The sequence below is a fragment of the Portunus trituberculatus genome, chromosome 1, assembly GCF_017591435.1.
Source record: "Portunus trituberculatus isolate SZX2019 chromosome 1, ASM1759143v1, whole genome shotgun sequence".
In the NCBI taxonomy this organism is placed as follows: domain Eukaryota; kingdom Metazoa; phylum Arthropoda; class Malacostraca; order Decapoda; family Portunidae; genus Portunus; species Portunus trituberculatus.
The window spans coordinates 680,448-705,701 of NC_059255.1; the positions used below are offsets into that span (position 1 = coordinate 680,448).

Genomic DNA, 25,254 nt, shown 5'->3' on the forward strand with positions numbered 1-25,254 from the left:
CTATACAGGACAACTGAACTGAAGAAAGCTCAGAAAAGAAATATGACATCTACGTAGGCGTCACCGTATTTGCTACTGGGGCTTCATGACGCCCACATAGGCATCACCGTAGTGAAGGGGTTAATGCTGTCACTGGCACTGAGAGAGCCGGCTATGAGTCATGTGTTGGTTCCCATGACTCTGGGTACCAGGAACAACAACAGCTCTTTTCTTCTGAATCTTGCAAGATCCAGAAGGTTGAGAATTACAGGTTCTTGGTATCAGAGACCAGCGCTGCACAGCTGGACTTGATATAGCAATGCCAGAAAGGTAGCAAAGGAGATTAACCATATCCTTTTTGGTACTTGTTGGAGAATCCTTCAGAACTGCAGAGTTTTTGGAGTGCCGAGTTCTTTGCGAGTGATCACAGGCTTGTTGTTACTACACTCAAGCTCCATGTCAAGTCCAGAATGCCTCCAAGATGTGATCACACTGTATTTCATCTTGAGAAACTGAAGGACTTGACATGTGCCCAGGAGTATGCAGTGACAGTCTCCAATTGGATTGGAGTGCTCGACACCATTGAGGACCCGGTAGAGCTATGGAATACCTTCAATCATGAGACTCTTGAGGCTGCCTAGGAATGCGTTGGGGAGTGCCCAAGGTCACAGAGTGGCTTCACCTTGGTAGGGATGCTGGACAAAATTGAGGAGAGTTGTGCTGCCAGACATGCTGGGAACCATGACCAGTACAAAGCTCTATCACTAGACCTCTCCTGAGGAGGGACAAGGAGAGGTATATCAGTGGTCTTGCTGAGGATATAGAGTGTCATTTAAATGCTAATGACCTCCAACCTGCCTATCGAGCACTGAACAGACTCCACTCCAAGTCTACATCTCAGGCAAGCGCTATCCAAACAATCAGACGCAGATGGGCAGATGGCTCATTGGGCTGAGTACTTTGAGCAGCTATTCACGGTGGATTCTCCAAGCAGACAGCTCCGAACTGCAGGGTTACAGATGCTGGATGCTGATCCACCCATTGACAAAACTGCACCTCCATTGATGATGTTAAAGGAGCTGTGACAAAGTTGAGGGGTGGAAAGGTAGCTGGCATCTGTAACATCAGTGCAGAGCTGCTCAAAGCGGGGGGTGAGACCATGATCCATGGATTGCATGCTGTCTTGACTGCTGCATGGCATTCAGGTACCATTCCCCTTGCCTGGAGAAAGGGATTAGACATCCTTATCTGGAAGATGAAAGGGGATCATCAGGACTGCAACAACTATTGCGGTATAACACCGCTTAGCATAACAGGCAAGGTGCTTGACCATTTGCTGTTGATGCATATCTGCAGTCACCTGCTGAAACACCAGAGACCTGAATAGTCTGGGTTCATGCCCGGTAAGTCAACAGCTGACCAGATCCTAGCGCTTCGCGTACTGGTGGAGCATCAACAGGGGATGCTTGCAGCCTATGTCGATCTCAAGAAGGCATTTGATTCAGTGCATCAAGAGACATTCTAGGATCCTCTGTGTCTCTGTGGGATTCATGCAAGGATTACTGATTTATTAACTGGTATCTACTCCGGAACTGTGAGTACTATGAAGTGTGGAGGGTGCATGTCCAGCTTTTTCGATGTGAGTACAGGAGTGAAGCAGGGATGCGTGCTTACTCAATCACTTTTCAACATTTGTATGGACTGGGTACTAGGCAGAGTTGTAGACCAAAGTCATTGTGGAGCATCTGTCAGCAATACTGAGATTACAGATTTTGTTTTTGTCAATGATGCAGTAATATTTGCTGAGTCACTGGAGGTTCTGATAATGGCTCTAGAGGCACTGCATGAGGATGTGAAGCCCCTAGAACTCCAGGTTTCCAAGCCTACGACCAAGGTTCGGGTGTTTGGAGGCTTACTGGATGAACCAGTACAGTCTGTCCATGGGTGTGGTGAGGACATTGGGATCTCAGAAAATTTCACATACCTAGGTAGTGTAGTGCATAATAACAGTGGATCAAGCCAGGAAGTTGTATGATAGATTGGCCTAGCCCACGGCGTTATGAATTTGCTCAACACGAGTATTTGGCATTGTCAGTACCTGTGCAGACAGACAAAGATATGGATCTTCAAGTTGCTGCTGATCCATGTCTTGCTCTACAGTTGTGAGACATGGACACTGAACACTGATCTGAAGAGGCGAATTGATGTCTTTGGTACTAGATGCTGCGCAGGATCATGGGGTACCGCTGGTATGACTGTGTCAAATCAGTAATTACCTTGTGAGACTGATTCAAAGCTGATTACCAGCATAGTCCATCAATGTCAACCGCTACTTGTAACAGTGTCACACAGTAATGAACATCGTACTTGTCATTAATTCCTTAATTATTATTATATGTGTATGTATATAATTATGTTGCATGTCTAAATATGGTAAATAGTGTTGCACCAAAGATGGATGGGGCTGACAGGATCATCACACAAGTCATGGAACTTTCCATAACCTATTTTTTGCCATCGATAACTAATTGGTTGCATCTACATTATATTATATAAGTGATTTGCATACTTATCTCTTATATAATGTATTTTAACATGTACTAATCTTAGTCATAAGTTAATTTTTCTTGCCTAATTCATGTAATTAGATTATCATATTTAATATACTAATGTATAGTGACTGTGGTAAACCCACTCACATTTCTGCTGTCAGCACTTTGAAGGCAGCAAGTGTGCCTTGAGCTGGCTCAGAAGTCAGTCAGCTTGCTGGGATGTAACACGTTATCACGTACCAACACAGGTTGTCTCACATACGCTACACCTTTCTCCAGATCTCTGTATTTAATCTTATATATATTTATAGCCAAATACAAGTTCACCTTTGATATTCATCTGTAAAACCACAGAAGCTCAACCAAGTGACTTTACCTACAACAGAGAGGTAAGAACTAGTTAATAGCATCCTGGGGTAATTAATAATTCTAAATACCCCGCTGGAAGACTTTATAGGCATGTGGCACACTATCCGAAAGCCGATCCTGCATATCAGGTTGTCTCCGAAATAGATAACCCAGCATGGAGGTCAAGGGGACATCCACCGAACTCATGGCTGCAGCAAGTCAATGCCTCTTACTGGGAGTTACTTGGCATGGGAAGGGAGCCTGCATGGAGACTCGTACGGCGTGACCACCTGGAGTGCCACCATAGGGTAGGCGAGTCTATGTGCTCCCCAGCATATGCTCCCCCTGGTTGATTGATTGATTGATCTTCCTATTGCAACATGGGAAATAAACAAAATAGCAGCTGAAGATGTGAGAGATGAAGAAAAGGAAGAGACAATAGGAGATAAATGAAAAGAAGAGAGAAGAGATGGTTCAGTGGCAGGTAAAGCTGAGGTATTTGGCAAGGCAGAGAAAGAGGTTTTGGAGAGAAGGGACAAGGAGAGGATCTCACTTTTGATAGCAAAAGTAAAGAACGATGAAATCAGGGAAAAGAAAATCAGAAAATACATGAGGAGGAAGAGAGAGAGAGAGAGAGAGAGAGAGAGAGAGAGAGAGAGAGAGAGAGAGAGAGAGAGAGAGAGAGAGAGAGAGAGAGAGAGAGAGAGAGAGAGAGAGAGATGCACATACCTGGAGGTGCCAATCTTGATTAGGACCAAAAAAATCTACTTGGAAAGGAATGTCTCATGGAGAATGGAGAAGGTGGCTACTGGCAGTTAAAATAAACCATAATTCTATGAAATAGCATTCTTATGACACCCAAAAGTGAGTTAAATCTACCTGCAAAGGCACAAAGAACCAGAGCCAAAAATTCTAATAGTGTCACCACAAGGTAAATAGCTCCCAAAATACAGTAATACTCCGCTTAACGAACAGGATAGGGGTGTCAAAGCTGCTCGTAGAGTGAAAATTCATTAAACGGACATAATTTTCCCATAGGAAATAATGGAAATAGGGGGGGGATGCATTCTGGGCTGGTCCCCAACATACCACATGGGTTAAAAAAAAAAAAAAAAAAAATATATATATATATATATATATATATATATATATATATATATATATATATATATATATATATATATATATATATTGGCAGCATATTGGGCCACCGGTGTACCACTACTTTTATGATGTCATGTGAGTCATTGGAAGTTAGAGGAGCTATGTACAAATTCTCTCACATTCTCACATTTATGTTCACAAAACAACATTTCTATTAGCTTTTTACAAACTTTGCCCCCAAGAAAGGATTGTTTTGTAATGCATAAAGTGAAATCTAACATGGAATACCAAAAAATAAAGCAGAGATGAGATGAGCCACAGACAAAGCGGGAGACTTACGGCGACTCAGCCGCTTCTTCTTCTTCTTGTGACCCTTTTAGTCTGCATGTTGTCTTTCCCCATGATATTTGTTTCCACTCCTCTATTGCCTGCTATAATGGATATCATATCTTAGTATTCGTATACGCTCATGCCATGAGGATAACCTCGACTCCGTGGCACTGAGTGACAGTGAATTATTAATGAAATACCTCGGTATTTCATTAGAAATTCACTATCACTCAGTGCCACGGAGTCAAGGTTATCCTCGTGGCATGAGCGTATGTGAATACTAAGATATGATATCCATTATAGCAGGCAAGAGAGGAGTGAAAACGTAAACATCATGATGAAAGTAACACGCAAGCCAAAGGGTCACAAGAAGAAGAAGAAGCGGCCAAGTGGCCGCAAGTCTCTCGCTTTGTCTGTGGCTCATCTCATCTCTGCTTTATTTTTTGTTATTCCATGTAAGATTTCACTTTATGCATTACAAAACAATCCTTTCTTGGGGCCAAGGTTTTTAAAAAGCTAATAGAAATGTTGTTTTGTGAACATAAAAGCATATATGACAGGGAGGAGCGCCAGCTCCTTTCTTCTCCCTTTTCTGTCGTGCTATTTGACCCTGTGGTGGTGGCCAGAGTACAGGGAGATGGGCACTTAGCTGCTCAGCAACGTGCACTCTCTTCTTTTCAGGGATCAGCCTCTGGGTCTCGGGGGAGCAAGATAAAACTTCAGACGAGGAGGGGTGTGTTTCGTAAATCCTCTTCGTCGGCTCCGGTCCCTAAGCCCTCCACTACAGGAGGATCCTTTCAGGCCAGGAGTTCTCGCAGTGGCAGACCTCATGGCTGGGGTAGATCTCACTAGGGAAGTAGTTTGCTCTCCTGTGCCTGTGGGCACTTACCTGCAGTGGCACTGGAGAGAATGGATGGAGGTTGGAGCAAGAGAGTGGGTAGTGAAGACTCTGCATTATGGGTATATCCTCCCCTTTCTGTGTCCTCCTCCTTTCTCAGCCGTACCAATAGAGTTTGTGAGTTGTGCAGAGGGGTCGGATCGTCATATGGCATTGGACTTAGTGGTACAAGACATGTTAGCCAAAGGGCCTATGGAGCTAGTGGGGGGCAAGCTAGAAGGCTTTTATGCCTGTATGTTCCTTGTTCCCAAGGTAACACGTGGTTAGAGACCTGTGTTCAACCTCTCAACTTTGTACAAGTTTTTAGTGTTCAGTCCCTTCCAGATGGAAACGGTGGCATCAGTTTTGGAGTCTTTGAAAGTGGGGGATTGGATGGTGTCTCTGGATCTGAGGGATACATATTTCCGAGTTCCAATCCACCTGCATTCCCGCAAGTACCTACGGTTCATTTGGCAAGGCAAGGTTTTTCAGCTCAAAGTTCTTTGTTTTGGCCACGCCACTGCCCCGCAGGTCTTCACCAATATGATGGCTCCAGTGTCTTCATGGGCTCGTCAACACAATATCTCCCTGCGCCGTTACCTAGACAATTGGTTGGTCACAGGGATGACTCTACAGGGATGCATAGGCACCATCCGGGCTGTGTTACGGCTGTGTGCTCACTTGGGTATTCAGATCAATCTACCCAAATCAGACCTGGTACCCAGCCAAAAGAAGCAGTACCAGGGCATGGTGCTGGATTCAGTGAGAGCTCTGGTTTTTGTCGCCGAAAGGATCAGCTGGTTTCTCTCATTGGCGCAGAATTTTACAGAGGACAGAGCCCCTACGGTGTCTCTGTGGAGGTCACTCCTGGGTCATCTGGCTTCCCTGGAGAGGCTTGTCTAAGGCAGCCAGGTACACTCTCTGTCCCTTCAGTGGTACCTGAAAAATCATTGGAAGGCAGCGTCGGACGATCCCTGGTGGCGGGTTCCTCCTTCACAGCAGTGTCTGGCAGACCTCTCCTGGTGAATGGATCCAGGTCATCTAATCAAGGTGATGGCACCTCCAGAACAGTCTCTGTTGGGTGCTCAACTGGGGGACTCTCTAGTCTTGGGGGTGTGGTCTCCACAGGAGCAGAGGTTTCACATCAACCACCTGAAGATGATGACTGTTTTCTGGGCTCTGCGGTCCTTTCAGCAGGAAGTCTCGGGCACAGTGGTGTCTCTCATGTCAGACAATTCAACAGTGGTGGCCTATTAGAGGAACTCGGGGGGGCACCCGGTCCGAGTTTCTCTTGGGTCTGGAAGGGCATATTCTCCAGTGGTGCAAGGACAACTCAGTCTCTCTTCTCCCAAGGTTCATGCCAGGACGGTGCAATGCAGCAGCAGACATCCTCAGTCGTGAGTGTGTGGTGTCAGATTGGACCCTGCATCCTGTAGTGTTCAGGCAGGTCTTCCAGGTGTGGGATGTGCCACAGGTGGATCTGTTTGCCACTTCCTTAAATCACCAGTTACCTCAGTATGTCCCCCCCCCTGCCTGACCCGGGAGCTTAAAAAGAGGACACTTTTGCCTTTCCATGGGAGGGCTTGGATCTGTATGCCTTTCCTCCCTTCTCTCTGATACAGTGGGTGCTAGTTAAAGTCAGAGAGGCCACTTGTGTTGGTGTGACTCTGACTGCCCCGCGGTGGCACCAGGCAGACTGGTTTCCTCTCCTACTAAGTCAGCTTGTGGACCATCCTCGAGTGTTGCCGCAATGGGCCTCTCTACTCTACCAGCCTCATCGCCATCTCTTTCACAAATCACCAGGGGCTCTTCACCTTCATGTGTGGAGACTCTCTGGCATCTCTTCCGAAAGAGAGGCTTTTTGCAGAAGGCTGCTAGATTTATGGCCCTTCTGGTCAGACAGTCCTCTGCCAGAGTCTATCAGGCAAAGTGGTCATCTTCTGTGGTTGGTGAGAGTCGAGGGGTTGTCATCCTCTTTCGACCTCTGTGATGGACTTAGCAAACTTTTTTATTTTCTTTGGGACACTAAACATTTGTCCCTGCCATCCATTAGAGGCTATCGTTCCGCTTTGGGCCCTGTTTTCCAGCAGGCTAGCTTGGATATCTCACGAGATAGGGATCTGTCAGCTCTGTTTCAGGGGTTTGCCAAGTTGGCTCCTCCTTGTTCACCACGCATTTCTGCGTGTGATTTATCCTTAGTTTACACTCTTTAAAGAAGTCCCCTTATGAGCCTCTGCATTTGGCTTCATTGAAGGACGTTACACTAAAGTCCTCCTTTCTTTTGGTTTTAGCATCTGCTTGCTGAATTAGTGAGCTGCACGGGCTGTCAGCGGAAGTTTGTTACTCAAAAGGTTGGGCTTCTGTGACTTTCCCTTTAGCTCCAGATTTTCTAGGAGACTCGACTCCCAGGTGATGTATCGCACTCCGATTTCACCATTCCTGCTTTAACGGTGTACACTGGCGACTCGGATGGGGACAGGCTTTTGTGCCCAGTCAGAGCCATCAGGGAGTACCTTCATAGGACCAGGAACTGTCGTCCTAGATTCTCCCACCTTTTTGTGACGGTTACTGAGCCTTGGTGTGTAGTGCACCTTCATACTACGAGTATTTCCCAATAGATATATCAGGTTATCCAGCGTGCACATGTGGATGTGACTGAGAACATGCGCTTGGTTCAGGTGAAGGCACATCAAGTTAGAGCAGTGGCAACGAGTGTCTTGTTCAGGAAAATTCAGAGTATTCCTACCGTTCTTCAGGCAGGAACCTGGAAGACTATGTCCACTTTTGCTTCTTTTTATCTCAGCGATACCTTTTCTCTGGGCCCTGTTGTATCGGCTCTCAGGGTAATTCATTTTGTTTTCTCTTGGGTTCCTTATACATACAGTTATATGTATTGTCCTGTGTGGGGTTTGAGGTCCTTGGACTGTTCTCAGAACAAGAGTTATTATGCTTCTCTCACTCCTCTGGTTTTCAGCCGAATTGTTATATCTTCACTTTCCCCTTCCCTAACGGGACCACACGACAGGACCCGTTTGGCCCACATCGGCGTGGGGTAATGTTACCACGTACCATCCCTTCCCCTTGATGCGAGCTTTTCACGGAAAGGTTGGTACATCAGAAAGTGTATAGTGCACTTCGGCTTCTTCACTCCAGCACACTGTATTCACATTTGAGAGCAGACACGCAGAGCACTACTAGAATCATCGTCTCAATTCACCAAAGCAAACTTTCATCACAAAATGTTGTTTTTTATTGTCTTATGATAACGTAGACTTATGTGAACCAATAAAATAGTCGACTGTGGCCTATATTAGTAGTTATAGTGCTAGGTGGATTAGCTGGTTTAACCTTTGGTGGTAGGCTACTTTTATCGTGATGATAAACATTTTCTCGACCACCAAGCTGCTTCTACGCGGTTTTATATCAAGCAGCACCAATGGGAATCAATAATACAGGCAACAGCAGCCTGTTTTACATACTGTGCTGCAAGCCAAATGTGCAAGACTTTGCTATGGCTCAGACTAATTATATCATGTTATATGTTTGGAGAAACACATTTTTTCTTCCTTCACATATGATTCTAGCTATTTTACTTCAGCAAATCACTCATCTGCTAGATGGCGCCGTTCACATGAGACACACTACACTTCGCCACACTGTCAGTTGCTACGCTGACACCACACTAGTTGGACGTAGGAACCGCCTCCTGATACGTCGTTACTGCTTCTATTTTCTGTGAGTAGAGCAGAGTATTACCTATTACAATTTTTACTTGTTTGGATTGTGTTGTGGATATCCGTTACCTGTTATAAGGGCGGAGTAGTGACTATAGATATCCGTTACCTGGTACAAGGGCGGAGTAGTGACTATAGATATCCGTTACCTGGTACAAGGGCGGATTATTGGTTATAGATATCCATTACTTGATATAAAGGCAGATTATTGGTTATAGATATCCGTTACCAGATTTAAGGGCGGATTATTAGTTATAGAGATCCGTTACTTGACATAAGGCAGATTATTAGCTTTAGATATCCGTTACCTGATATTAGGGTGGATTATTGACTATAGATATCTGTTTTATGAGCAATCTCGTGAGCCGACATAGGTGCAAGATGGTTCCTTCTTCATTACCCATCATAGGGGTGAGAGGAATATTGCTTAATTTTCAAAGTTTGGGGCATCTGACTTCCCTGCATACTAAGACTGGTAATTTTCAATTTACAGTTGTCCTGTGTGAGAGATTAAGGCACCTGTGGGATTGGTATAGGAACAGCTGTTTCCAGTGGTGGCGTTTTGTTTACATTAGTCGCCATGTCTCGGACACCTTCTGTAACTAGCCACAGTCCTGAGAGATTCAGAAATACAAGCTTGCCACGCACCTCTTCTAAGGTTAAGGAATTTCACAAGGGGAAGTAAGCATGGTGAGGAAAGATCCAGATCCAAGACCCATTCCACTTGTCATGAACGGTTAAGTTCCTCACGGTCACCTACCCCAGTTCCTACCCACACACGTGAAGGCAGCACTGCCCCTTCTTTGGGCATGATTATGGATGCTTTAACTGAAGTGAGGAAAGACATGGACAAGCTTAAGAAGGAAAATGCAGCTGAGAACTCTAATGTAGTTCATAACAATGCTCCCCTGCCTTTGTCAAGTACTATTTTGGCGCCTGTTTCTCAGGAATCACCTGCGGGATTTTCTGGATTTAGATCTCCATCTATGGAGGCCAGCAGTGAGGAGGAGGAACTCCAGGGGGATGATACAAGGTGCCAAGAATTATGGGGCCACGGAAAATGTCGCAGAGGAACTTGACAAAGAGGTTGCTGCAATGGTGAACCACTTGTTTATTAATGGCATGAAACAGGAAGACTACAAAGCCATTGTAGAAGACGAAGTGACTCTGAGACCAAGTAACTGCCATGCATTAACACAAGTGGACTGCAACGCAGAGGTGCTGGACGCGCTGCCTGCGGAGGCAAGGAAAGCAGACTTCCGCTTACGTGAAGTGGGAAAGGATATTACTAAGGCAGCTACGATTGTTGTCAAATCACTTACAGTGCTAGATAAGTTGGCTCATGATGAAAAAAATCAAGTCATTGCAAATGAGGTGGCCATGCTTAATGGTGCCTTGGCATTATTGGGCAATGCCCACTACAGAAACAACTTAACCAAGAGCCATGTCATTAAGAGGGACATTAATCCCAAATATTCACACGTGTGCAGACAAGGCTTCCATGACAGGTCTATTGTTTGGGGATGACCTTTCACAAGCCACCAGGAAAATTGAGGAGGCCGAAAGGCTGAAAAGCAAGTTTACCTGTAAGAAGCCTTCTACGTTTTGGACTTCCAGCAGTGGCAGATTTGGTGGAGTAAACAGCGGAATTTTTTTGCCAAGGCCCCCTCCCGTGGATTTTCATCCAGATACTAACCATATGGATTTCGCAGGACGCCCTCCAGTGGTGAACCCAGGCGCTCCTATCCTGGTCAAGCTTGGATGGTAAAAAACTTGCGAGGCCGGGATCAACACAACCCCGGCGTTAACTCAGGTAAGACAGCAGTTTGAGGCTGGGCAACTTCACAAGTTTATCAATGAATGGCATGTGATTACGAGTGACCTGCTCATCTTGGATATGGTGGAACATTGTCATCTGGATATAGATGAAAATAGTATTCGATATTTATTTAGTGAGGATATACAATATGTGTTTAGTGAGGAAGACACACTGATTATGAATCAAGAGGTTAATAAATTGTTAGAGATAAAGGCCATCATAAAAATGCATAAGACAGGATCAACAAATACTTTCACCTGTCTTCCTGAGGAAGAATAAGACTGGGGATTATAGGATGGTGTTAAATCTTGAGAAACTGAACAGGCATGTGGCCTATAATCATCTTATAATGGAAAATTTCGAACAAACAACCAGTTAGTTAGTCAAGGTGATTTTATGGCCGCTATTGATCTTAAGAAGGCACATTATTCAGTGAAAATTGCAAAGGACCAACAGAAATATCTTTGTTTTAGATTAGTAATTCACTAACACTCAGTGCCACGGAGTCAAGGTTATCCTCGTGGCATGAGCCTATATGAATACCAAGATATGATATCCATTATAGCAGGCAAGAGAGGAGTGAAAACATAAACATCATGATGAAAGTAACACGCAAGCAAAAGGGTCACAAGAAGAAGAAGAAGCGGCCAAGTGGCATGAGTCTCCGCTTCTCTGTGGCTCATCTCATCTCTGCTTTATTTTTTGTTATTCCATGTAAGATTTCACTTTATGCATTACAAAACAATCCTTTCTTGGGGACAAGGTTTTTAAAAAGCTAATAGAAATGTTGTTTTGTGAACATAAAAGCATATATAAGACAGTAACACCACCTCCAGAGGTGTTCTTCCCAGCAACCTTAGAGCAACCTGAAAGCAACCTTGTCACCGTCCCTCCAAGCGTTCATGGATGTCATTTCGCTGCAAGAGGCTGCTCTGACGTTGTTTAAGAATCTTGGATCCAGCTCCAGGAGCGCTAGAGACAGAGGCGGGGAGCCAGCTAATCACAGCGAAACTACCGCGTTCGGTCCCTCAACCGGCAAATTCAAACCCGGAAAATTCGCTAAAACAGATGTGGTTGTACGTTATGCGGATTTTTGGTCTAACTTTATATAGTACGTTAAACCGGAAATTCATTAAACGAACGTTCATTAAGCGGAGTATTACTGTATTATGGAAACAGAGGTCTGGACCACACACAGCTTGAACATTCACTGAAAAAAATAACTTTCCGGCACCTAAACACCTCTGGGTTTTCCACCAATGGTCTTTGAATGGCAATGCATGTGCAGCCAATTGCTCCAATAACCCCTGGCATTCCAGCAATGTCATGGAAAGCTTCAACAGTTCGTTGCAGGTCATTTCCCGAATGTTGCTGTATGTAACACCTGCTTAAACTAGCAACTGCCCTGGACACAACCTTCAAGCACTGGCTGACTGTTGTTTGTGAGACGTCATAGCAATCACTTACAGTCAGCTGTGATCTCCACTTGCCATACAATGTACCGCAAGCAGGGTTTGGAGGTGTGGTGGAACGGGACATCCTGTTAAAACAGAAAAATTGTATTGCTTGCAATACAGTGTGGTATACAATGTATACCAAATTATATTGATACACTAATATCATTAAAGCATAGAATATTGTTTCATCTTTTTGAACATTAAAGTAGAAAAAATGTACTTGTCAGCGTTATCTATTTTAAAAAGAAAAGTATAAGCTCATTTCAGTCACATGAAATAGGCTTCCAGAGTACCTAGAATGCAGGAAATGCAATTTTTTTTTCCTAAATTTTCTGGGGTGCATGTCCCCACAGCCCCCTAGAATATGTGCCTCTAGCATTCACACCATCTGGTCAACCATCACCATCCATCATCAGCACAAGTAACCCCACAAAAGTTTACCCAGCCTACAGGCCTGACTTGTAATGAGGAAAGTAATCACCCCTTGAATCATGTGGAGCAGGAAGCTGATCTCTTATTTCAGGGTTTGCCTGTACTTATCAATAAAAGTATAGAAACTTAACTTTAATGTGATCTCATAGCCCGGATGTTTATGAATGACAGGCGCACCATAGCAGTAATTTTGTGCATGATATAGATATACGTGCAGCTTTTTTTAAGTAAGTGCGATAACAATAAAACACAATAGCGGAAGGCTGATAGCAGAGGTTTAACTCCTTCAGTATTTGAACACATTTTTACCATGATTTTGGGTATAGCAAGACTATTTCATTTGCATTTGGAAGGGTCTGTGGAAGTCAGAAGATCAATGGCCAGAATCTTCATTATTTTAGTCCCCCACATGAGTAACAAAAGCTGTATAAAATAGGGAATTGCGTCATGGTACTGAAGGGGTTAAGTGTATATAATATACAAAGATTTACTATTTATGGAATATTTATGGAATATATGATGCTGATATGTTTTTTTAACTGAGTATATATTGCACTCATTGAATATTCTCTGTTTCTAGGAATTTGATGTTGCTTGTGATCTTACATAAGGATTGCATCAAATATTGAATATGTTGATGAGATATGAATACCAAATTACCAAGTAGTGATTTTTGACAAACAAATGAATGTGATCAAGGAAATTATTTGTATGAAATGTAAATAACTGGTAGCTGTTAACTGATATATGAAATGTTTGTGAGTTTTCCAGTTCCCTCAATATACCATCCATGGAACATCTTGGTTCAGAACAAAATCAAAGAGGGAAAGATGAAGATGCAAAGCTTTTCCAAATTTTTGGCTAGGTGCAAGAAATCACAAAGAAAACTTGATTGAGAATGATCTTAAAATTTTCTATTGATGGAGTTTACAGCCTGACAATGATTTTGGGCAAAAATACTAAGAGGATGAGATTCAAGTGATGGAGAGGTCAAGCATTACTTAGGGGTTACCTCTGTCAGGTATAGCATATGAACAGCCAAATTAACCTCTTCACTCTGGACAATAGAAAACTGTTCCTGGCGTCATAACAGGGTTGCGTTAGGGTGGGATATCTGACTCAGAGGGAGCTTTCTCTCTCTCTCTCTCTCTCTCTCTCTCTCTCTCTCTCTCTCTCTCTCTCTCTCTCTCTCTCTCTCCTCTATGGAAATAATGACAATGGTAAGTGCCTAATCTATAAGAACCATAGAAAATAAAGAAATAAAATAGCAATATTTCCAGCAAGTGCATCAGTACTTATCCTAGTATAAGTGAATCATACACCTTTGTAATAATGATTAAAGTCAAGTGAGCTAATCCTATCATATAAAACCTACATTCTGACAGATCTTATACAGTATCTGGGAAAGAAAACACACACCATCTCAGCAGAAAGCAGCCATGATGCAACATGCACGTCACTGGATATATCACAAGCGTTCCAATTACATGAAATACATGTCATCATGTTGAAGGAATTAAACCAAGGTTTGGAAGATTTTGGGTGAGACAGAACTCAACTTGTAAGTATATCTTTAAGTACTGATGACGAGGTCGCTGTGCGACTGATACATGATAACCTAGATGGGCCCTGGTGGCCCTTGTTATCCTATTATTTATGTTATGTTATATGTTATGTTATGTTAAAAGTTACACTTCCATGCCAGACACCATAACATCATAATCACCTCTATTAAATGCTCAGTACACAGAGGTTTAAATTGTATTGCAACTGCACTATTGTAAAATAAATACCCTAAAGAACAGATAATGTAAGAAAATAAAAAATAGCAAAAGGCCACTACACTAATACAAGGAAATACTTTAATCAGTTATATGTTGACACAAGTAGGACAACTTTTGTTACCCTGAAACAGAGGAATACACACAAGAACATGTACATCAGAGAACCTACATGTGAAGCAGATCACACACCTGCCACAGGAGTTCCAGGGAAAGAAACGGTGCAGCTGGGATGATGACAGAAGGCAGGAGACTGAAGGCATCGTCCCACTGCTGCTTATAGACAGTCAGGTGAAACTGATCCAATGACCAATTGAAGTCACTCTTGTCTGGCAAAAAGTGTAGTATCATTGTTAATATCAACTTGATCCCACCCACAGCCTCAAAGTCTAAGTAAGGAGTTAGGTTCTTGTGCTACAATTAGGCACCTCATTATGCTTTATACTCATCCCACATTCTTTCATTTACTACACAGAATAAATACAAAAAATCTTTGAAAATATAGTTTGATAACTGATGATAAAGAAGACTACAATGAAGTTGCTCATTCATTCACAAAACAAGCAATTAAGGCATGCAGGGTTGTTGTTTTTTTTCTTTATTGTGACTTGTGGCCCAAAAGTTTTCCTGAGCTGTCATATAATTTTTTTTGTAGAAACTATTTTCCATAAGTTCTCAAAGAGTGGCACATGTTTGTGCTATCAAGTTAGGAAGAAGAAGAAGAAGAAGAAGAAGAAGAAGAAGAAGAAGAAGAAGAAGAAGAAGAAGAAGAGAGAGAGAGAGAGAGAGAGAGAGAGAGAGAGAGAGAGAGAGAGAGAGAGAGAGAGAGAGAGAGAAACATATGACAATATCAATGCAAAGAAAGTGGACCTATTGAGGAAGCTCAGTGTGGACCCTATGTCAACAGTACAACATTGGCTCATCAACCATCTATGATATAAAAAAGCAGATGAATCAACTTCTCAAGTTTTACAGTGAGTGTGAGAGCAAGAAGAACATGGAGGTTCGTAGAACACTTAAGGAGGATAAAAGCAGTGATTTAGACAGTGCTCTCATACAGTGGTTTAAGCTTCGGCGCGCTGGTAACATCCCTGTGCCCAGCGAGATGATAATGGCGCAGGCAAAAATTTTCCATGCTAAACTTAATTTACAACATGATTGTGAATATTCACAGGGATGGTTACAAAAATCAAAACGAGACACATACGTGTACAACTATCATATATCAAAACAATGTTACAGCTACACTTGTATAATACAGGGTAAGTATATAGAGGGTGTTTTGGGGACCACCTATAGTTCGGAATTTTCCATGGTCTGGCAAGTCTAAGGTCCGGTGGTTGCCGAATTTGGGAGGTTCAACCTGTAGGAGATTTCAACTATAAGGAGGTGGACTGGGAATAATTATGAAAGTGGTATGGGGGAAGAAGCCTAGGGAGATAGATTCCTGAACCTAATGATAGATAATATGATGGTCCGAAGAGTAAAGGAAAACACAAGATTCAGAGGAAACGATGAACTGGCGAGATTGGACCTAGTTTTTACAAGGGATATACAAATGAATGCTGATGTAAGACATAAGTGCCCATTGGGAAAGAGTGACCATGTAATATTAGAAATGGATATAGAAGAGGGAAAGGAAGATAGAGATGAATCATACAAAGAAGACTGATTAAATTACAGAAAGACTGATATTGAGAACCTCAAGAGCTATTTTAAAAATGTAAACTGGGAGGAGAAGAAAAACTCAAGAGACGGTGCAAGAGAAGTATAACTTATTTTGGAAATATGTCCCAAAATATAGACCTAAAGAAGGAAAGAAAGATTGGTTTCATGCAAGGTGTGCTAGGGCAAAGAAGAAAAGAGATGGGGCATGGAAAAGGTGGAGAAGAAACAGAAATCCAGAACATAAGGAAAACTTCAAAACAGCAAGAAATTAATATGCTAAGGTGAGAAAGGAAGAAGAAAAAAACTATGAAAGAGATTAAAGTAACGAAGCTTGAAATAAAAGAGTTGATGATGGAATTAGATGAGGAGAAGGCAATGGGACTGGATGAAGTCTCAGGCAGAATATAAAAAATGTAGAGAAGAACTAGCAAGTCCTATATACAACATCATTAATGCTCAATAGAAAATGGAACAGTACCAGTAGAATGGAAAAGAGCTGAGGTGGTTCCCATATATAAGAGTGGAAGGAAGGAAGAACCTTTAAATTACAGACCAGTATCACTAACTAGTGTAATATGCAAGATGTGTGAAAGAATTATAAAGAAACAATGGATTGAGTTTCTTGAAGACAACAAATTATTATCAAATAGCCAATTTGGTTTTAGAAAAAGACGGTGAGTTTCTATTCTAGAATAGTTGATAAAGTACAAGAGAGAGAGAGAGGGATGGATTGACTGTATTTATTTAGATTTAAAAAAGATATTTGATAAAGTGCCACATGAAAGATTACTATGGAAGTTACAAGAAGGTTGGCTTAAAAGGAAGCACATTGAGATGGATGGAAAATTACTTGAAGGGGAGAGAAATAAGGACGGTAGTTAAAGATATGAAGTCCAAGTGGAGAGAAGTAGACAGCGGAGTGCCACAGGGGTCAGTATTGGCACCAATACTTTTTCTCATATATATAAACGACATGCCAGAGGGAGTGAACAGCTACATAAATCCGTTTGCGGACGATGTGAAACTGTGCAGATTCATAAAACAAAAAGAGGATTGTGAAATGCAGCAGGAAGACTTAAACAAGATCTGGAAATTGAGTAAAAAAAATGGGAGATGGAATTCAATGTGGACAAAAGCCATGTCATGGAAATGGGAAAAAGTGAAAGACGACCAGTGGGAATCTATAAGATGGGAGATGGAGTAGAACTAGAAAAAGTGAAAAAGGAAAAGGACTTGGGAGTGACGATGGAAGAAAACACTCAACTAGTAAGCCATATTGATAGAATTTTCAGAGACATAATTTGCTAAGGAATATTGAATTAGCATTTCAAAGAAATGATGAAGAAAACTATTTTTTCATACTTGAAAAATGTTTTCACTAGTTACCTGTTTCACATAACAGAGGAATAGAGTGGAACATGGGTTACCTGACCGTAGATTGTAGTCACCCCCCAACCCGAGGGTTGTGGGGGAGAAGGTAAAGAAAACGGGAGTTGTACCTCTCCCCACAACCCACCCCTCTCAGCCCACCAACTCCATTCCTTCACGAGGAGTCAGAGCAGTGGGGAGGTAAGGAGGGCATGTGTTATGGAGAAACAGGTAAGTAGCAAAAACATTTTTTATGTATGAAAAAATAGTTTATCGCTACCCTGTTTCACATAACAGAGAAATATAATGGAATCCCACATTGAGTGGAGGGGGGTACTCTGAGACAGAGGAGTGGCATCACCTCAGAATCAAGGAGAACAGTATAGAAGATAAAACTCCTAGAATTAACCCCGTAAGATCCATCGGTGGGTGAGGTGTGGGACCGGTCTTGGGCACCGGAGTATACACCTTGAGGTTGGAAGGTTGGGATCAAGGTTAGAGCACAATGTTGTCAACCCTGCCACATGTCTCAGGAGAGGGGCACGACAGCAATCTCACCCAGTCTTCCAGGAACGTAGGTGAAGCTGAAGTTGTCACAAGGCAGGAGGGCAGGGCCTGTGACTGGGCTAACGCACAATGTCACCAGCTGCCACAATAGGACCCAGAGAATAGGTATCCCAGTATCCCTATCTATTCTCTCCAAGTCCTTCAGGTAATGGTTGGCGAAGACCGAAGGAGTCTTCCAGGAGGCTTCTTCCAGGATGGCCATAAATGAATGGTTCCGGGAGAGGTTGAGCGAGGTTGCAATTTTGCGAATGTCATGAGCCCTTACTTTTAGTGGTTGCTGAAGTTCCTCTGGAAAGGACTCATGAGCCTGGAGGATGATTTCTTTGAGAAGAAATGACAAGGCATTCTTAAAAAGAGGCTTGGCAGTATTTGATGGTGAGAGGAACAAGTTTCTGGGTTTGTGTGAGGAGACAAGGAGGCCGGGCCCTGCCAACCCCAAACAAGAAGGCCGGGGGGAACCATGGAGTACCTGTCTATCAGTGCTATCCATGAGGAGGTCACTACCCTAGAGACAGGCAGTCCGGGGGGTGCCTCCAGGAGTGGAGTCACCAGCCTCAGAGGGGAAGCACACACCTCGAGGGGAGGGGAGGTCCTGGCGCCTCTCTGGCGTAAGACAGTGGCTTTGGTAGGACGTAGGGAGGTCGGCTGACTCTGAGCCCCTAGCGGCCGAAAGGACATAGGTGGCAGCCCGTGGAAAGGGCGTGGGCAAGCCACCTGGTAGGCGAAGAGGCAGAGCATCACCCTTGCCTGGGCCCTCACCCTGGGCCTTGGGGGAGGAGCCAGGAGCAGTGCACTGGTCCACCCTCTCCTGTCCCCCCCCACCGACCGGGCCTGGGAAGGAGCCAGGGCACCGGTCACCACTGAGGTGGGGTGGGACTTCTTGATCCTTCTAGCGTCATCCTTAGGAGGATGAGAACGCTTGGAAGCCACCTCAAGCCCCCGGACGGCCCCCCTGGCCCCATGACTTGATGTGACTGCACACACCTTTTTGTGTCAGGACTCTGGGGGGGCAGGACACTGAACTTCATCAGGTCTCTGTCCGAGGACGAGGGGAGAGCTGAAAGAGGTGGGTCAGTAGCCAGGGAAGACACAGGGTTATGTAACTCTCCCAACCGTGAAGACACCAGGCTGTCAACAGAAGCAAGGAGTTGCTCCTGCCAGGATTCCAAAAACAGGGAAAGATCTATAGAGACTGGAGGCTTAGACCCCTGCTGAGAAGCTAAATCATCAGCAGTGAGCTCATCCTGAGAAATTACATTGCCTGCCTGAAGGGCAACACCTCCAACAGAAATAGCAGAGGAGACCTGAGAGCTAGAATCCCCAGACATATGGCTTGTGTCACTGCTGATACCAGACCGAGTATGAGACCCCTTAGACTTACCCTTTAAGTTAGCTTTAGCCTCCCGCTTGCACCTCAACCCACATTGATACTTGTAGGCGGTAAGAATCTTATCCTTGCTCCAGCCAGAACACTCATCACACCTCTTACCTAGACTGCAGAACTCCCTGCACTTGATACAGACTGAATGAGGATCATGGAGGGCACTACCCAAGACCCTGGAACAGTCAGGCCTAGAGCAAATCCGCCTCGTGGGCTGTGGCGAAGGAGACGTAAACACTGCAGAAGGACCGGCAGGGGCGTCCATATGGCTGGCCAAAACACCCTCCAGGACGGGAAACGACCGCCCCGGAGACACAGGAAAATCACTAGAATCTTCCTCCATAGAAACAGGAGGAAAAAGAAGGCGAAAAAAAGGCGAGGAAGAAAGGAAGCAGCGGTGGAAACGCAGGTCTACTTGCTCTGCGTGCCGAGAAATAACTGAATGGTTGTCCACGCAGTGTGCTGGCGGCAGCAATGAGCGCCGCGCTGCCAGGCATAGTGCTAAAGCGGGCAGTTTCTTGGCAAAAGGTATGTGGAGCAGTGGAACTGCTATATTTTGTATGAAAAACAGGTGTCTGTGACAGAAATATATATACATATATATATATATATATATATATATATATATATATATATATATATATATATATATATATATATATATATATATATATATATATATATATATATATATATATATATATATATATATATATATATATATATATATATATATATATATATATATTTATATATATTATATTTTTTTTTACCCATGTGGTATGTTGGGGACCAGCCCAGAACGCATCCTTCCCTATTTCCATTATTTCCTATGGGAAAATTACGTCCGCTTAATGAATTTTCGCTTTACGAACAGCTTTGACACCCCCTATCCTGTTCGTTAAGCAGAGTCTTACTGTATTCTGTATGACTCATATGGCACCCAGCCATCCCTACAATGATTGTAGTTTCACTTCACAATATTTAAACTGACGTCACCGAGGCAACAAATGAGATGTCTATGCCGCTCCTCGTCAGTCTGTTGTTCGTCCTCGTCTGGTCTACACACGAACTCGGATCTCAGGTTTTTTGCCGGCTGCTCCTCGGAGCCTGCTGCTGCCCTTTTCTTTGCCTGCTTCTCCTTGGAGTTGTCCTGGTCAGTTTTCACCTTCTCCTTTATCCTGCGCTGCTGATACATGGTGGTACACTTCTCGATCTTAGGATCGTGTTGGCTTATTTGCCCTCTTGTCAGGTGGCCCCGTTTGCAGATGGCGGACCCAGCAGGCCTTAGCGATTCGCCCCTTCGTTCCTTCGCCCGGTCAGCTTCCCCTCCACGGGGCAGAAAACGCCCTTGCGAAGATGGTGCTTGGTCTGATGTTCAGCAGGGAAAAAGGGTCCACCGTGACCCTGGTCATGACAGAGCGTTTCAGCTGGCTTCCGATTCGGCCCTGGCGGGGCCGAGTCAGCCCCGTGATGTGAACTCAGCTGGCCCGTCCCTGAAGGATCGTGTCAGCCATTTGGGTTCCATCGTGGCGGACCTGATTGCGAAGCTGGACAGGCGTTCTCCTGAGACGGTGCCCCAGGCTGACAGCGGGGACTTCAGTGGCTTTGGCAGCATCGAGAGCGCAGGATCCGAAGACGGTGAGGTGCAGGAGGCAGCGGCCGACCCGCTAGCGGGGCTGGATGACCTGGGTGGCCCACAGGGCGCGCTTGAAGACGCTGATTTTCATTGGGCTTTGGAAGAACTGGCGGGGCATTTTCATGGTCAGGAGAAGAAAGGTGAGCCCCTGTCTGACCGTTTAGCAGGCATTTTAGATGATAGCCTCAGGCGTCGCCCCACCTCGGAGGGGGTGAAAACTACCTGTAGTAAGGTGAGGTTGCCCAACAATATTCCTAATCTGATTGTGCCTGCTACAAATGCAGTTATTACCAAGGCTCTAAGTGTGGGGGACAGGCTGATTGATGCTTGCCTGGTTTTCACCAATGGCCTGCTCTCCAAGGCCCTGGTTCTGGTTGCCCAGTACCTGAGTGACATTGGGGAGAGGAAAGGTAAGCCTGTGGATGATTACCTGGATGGCCTGAATAACTGTGTACATCTCCTGACTTCTGCAGTGTGTTACCTTAACCAGCTCAGGAAGGAAGTGGCCCGCATTCACGTGAACGAAATGATTCAGCCCTTGCGGAGCTTTGCCGTTGGGACTGTGAAGTTGGCACTGCAGAGCTGTTCCCCTTTGATGTCATTAAGAAGCGGCTGGGCAGGCCTTCTTTCCGCCCATACCAGTCAGGAGATCCCAGGCGGACGGCTGCTTCCCGCCAGGCTCCTAGGAGGGCCCCTCCTTCCCAGAACTCAAGGTTTCGGTCTAAGCCTTTTTTAGGCCAGCGGCCTCCTCCGCTGAGGGGGAACCAGCAACACAGGCCGGCCCAGTGAACCCTTGCCGAGTGAGTATTACCATTAACTCTTTATCCAATACCTCTGACAATTTTATGAGCGGGAAAATTTCACTGCTAGACAGCAGTGGCTAGCTCTTCCCTCCGATAAATGGATTCTTGATGTGGTTTGTGGCCATGTGCTTGAGTTTGATGAGCTTCCCTTACAATCTGCTCTGCCTCGGCCCTTGTCCCTTTCAGAAAGTGACAGGGCGGCCCTGGATGCCGCGCTGCTTAGGTTTGTGGAACAGGGTATTGTTGAGAGATGTGAGTCCTCTCCTGGCAATGCTTTTTATTCCAATGTTTTTCCCACTGTAAAGAAAGACGGTACTACTGCCAGAGTCATTCTAAACTTGAAAGACCTAAATCCTTATGTTACTCACACTCACTTTAAAATGGATTCCTTTAAAGATGTGGTGCGTTTAGTCCAGCCCCAGTGTTTTTTTCATGACTATTGATTTTCAGGATGATTATTATTCTGTGTATGTGAGACCTGAGGAAAGGTGTTGGTTCCGTTTTTTTTGGAAGGGCCAATGTTTTCACTTTACCTGTCTTCCTCAAGGGTTAACATCTGCCCCTCGGATCTTTACAAAATTATTGAAACCAGTGTTCTGTCACCTCCGGTCCCTTGGGATTATGGTCATCTGTTATATTGATGATTGCATCTTTTTTGCTCCTTCGGAGGAGGAGCTAATTAGCAATGTGAGTTATGCTCTGTATCTTTTTGATTCGGTTGGGCTCACTATTAATGTTATAAAAAAAAAAAATCAGTTTTGGTCCCTACTCAAGAGGTGAAATTTTTGGGAACTATTCTAAACTCATGCCTCATGACTGCTACTCTGCCTCTCAGGAAAATTATCAAAATTCAGGAACTAGGTCGGTTGTTGTTGAAGAACCGTGTCTCTGCGTGATTTAGCTTTTTTCATTGGCCTCGCTGTGGCTGCTGAGCCAGCTGTCGACCTGGCCCCGTTAGTTACAAGTACAGGTAACCCCCGTTTAAGGAAGGTTCACACAACGAAATTTCGCTACAACGAAGGTTTCATTTTACTACCATCTGCTCCTTTAACGAACACCAAACTCGCTTTAACAAAGTTTTATCCAGGTAATTTTTTTCCAAATTTGAAAGCCCCACCATATCACGCAAGCTGACAGGCTTTTGAATACACCAGGAGCTGCTGGTACTAAGGCCTGCCTCAGGAAAAATCCTGTGACACCTATAGAATAAAGATCAAGATCAAGATCAAGCCTCTCGTGGACAACACGCGCAACACTCACTCACCAGTCAAATCATAACAGCGTCAGCAGCAGCTTGTCTTCCCTAGCTCAACTTACAACCAAAATGCCCTGCAATTGGCCTAGTGTTGGTAAGAAGACCAGGAAGTCTCTTACTCTCCAAGTGAAACTAGATATTATTCATAGACAGGAGAGAGGCCAGAAAACTATAGCAGTGCTGGCCACCATCTTGACTCCATATTATACTGTCTCTATTTTCAAGTCAGCAGACTCTATTAAGAAGGCTGGTGAGACCGTATCTTCCTTGCAAGCTAAAAGAACCACCTAAACTCGTGACTCTACAATGGATAAAATGGAAAGCCTTGTGGAAATGTGGTACATAAGTTTTGTATGCAGTACAATGATGCGCACTTTGTTTAAATTCCACAGGTTGCCGGTTAGTGTCTTTTCCGTATCACTCTTCCTCTCTTCATAAAGTTAAGATCATCAACATTATAAAGTTACGTACATAAATACATTAGTGTACATTATAATGACAAATTAAACTACCTAAATGTTTAACTTCATAATTTTTACTTTCATTAAACATTTTACTGTACTATGATGCACTCTCGCTATGCTTACTCTCAATGGAACTTCAAATCAGGGGTTAAACTTGTTATAATCGGTTCGCTTAACGAAGTTTCACTTAACGAAGTGTTTTTTAGGAACATAACCCCTTCGTTAAACGAGTGTTGCCTGTACCTTGAGATCATTAGGAACAGGGAGCTTGCCCGGCACCATGGGGATTATGCAGCTAGAGTTTCTTTGGATGAGCATGCTAAGGAATTAGTCCTTTGGTGGGTTAATAATGTTCCCTTACTATCTAAATCACTGCGTTCTTCTTCCCCTGACCTTGAATTGTTTGCCGATGCTTGTCTGACAGGTTGGGGTGCCATTGTCGGATCCGCGGCGTCGGGCGGCTCTTGGGCTCACGTGGAGTTAGACCACATGAATTGCCTAGAATTGCGAGCTATATTACTTGGTTTCCAGTCACTATGTAAGAATGTCAGTAATGCCCACATCTGCCTTCATTCAGATAACACCGTGGCTGTCGCGTGCCTGAATCGCGGTGGGAGCACGAAGATTCGTCTTAACTTTTTGATAGAGGAGATCTATGCTTGGGCCGGGTCTCGGGGCATTACCTTGTCTGCAGCTCATGTAAAGGGTACCCAGAATGTGGAGGCAGATTCTTTGTCTAGGTTAAAGAATTTAGACACCGAATGGATGTTGGACCCCCTTGTCTTTCGAAGGTTATGTGACATGTTTTATGTTCCCGATATTGACCTGTTTGCGTTGCGCTTAAATACCCAAGTGGCTATGTATGTTTCTTGGAAACCTGACCCTGCAGCTACTTTTGTTGATGCTTTTTCAATTAATTGGGCAGACAGGACTTCATATGTCTTTCCTCCTTTCAGTCTCATTGCCAGAGTGCTGCGGAAACTCCAGGAGGACCGGGCTTCCTTGATCACGATTCTACCTCTTTGGCCGTCGCAAGCATGGTTCCCCAGGGCCCTTCAGTTTCTTGTTCAGCCACCAGTCCTCCTCCCTCGCCTCCCTGTGTCATTACCACAGAACCCTGCTTACATCCACCCACGGGCCCGGTCTCTGGTGTTGACTGTGATGAGTTTATCAGGCGATCCTTTGAAGTCCAAGGCCTATCGCGAGACGTTGCCCAGCTTTTGCTTCACTCCTGGCGGAAGAGCACTTTACAACAGTATAGGCCGTATCTCTCACGATGGGTGTCAGTTTGTCTCCGGCGGGAAATTGATCCGTTTCTACCACCTTTAAGTTTTCTTTTAGACTTCCTACTGTGTGAATTTCAGAGGGCTCCCGTTCGGAGTTATAGTACTATGAATTCCATCCGTTCGGCCGTGTCTGCCATCGCTAAGATCGGGGGTCAACCAGCGGGTCAACATCCATTGGTTATTAGATTTATGCGAGCCGTCTTTCAGGAGAGGCCTACTTTTTATCATTGTCAATTTACCTGGGATCCAGAGTTAGTGCTCAACTACTTAAAGAGTCTCGGCCCTGATGAACGTCTTTCACTCATTCAGTTATCCCGCAAATTAACTGCCTTACTGTTACTGGTTTCGGGGCAGCGTGGCTAAGTCTTAAGTTTCTTAGATATCCGTAATATGTCTATCTCGGATTCCAT

At 44.3% G+C, this 25,254-nt stretch overlaps 1 protein-coding gene across 1 annotated transcript in view; it reads right to left on the reverse strand.

The window, feature by feature from the left end:
• Positions 1-25,254, reverse strand: part of LOC123507197 — a 336,550-nt gene that overhangs the window by 277,226 nt on the left and 34,070 nt on the right. Inside the window, exon 3 of the mRNA XM_045259927.1 lies at positions 14,606-14,742. Coding sequence (XP_045115862.1) covers positions 14,606-14,742 — 137 coding nt within the window. The remainder of the gene's footprint in view (positions 1-14,605; positions 14,743-25,254) is intronic.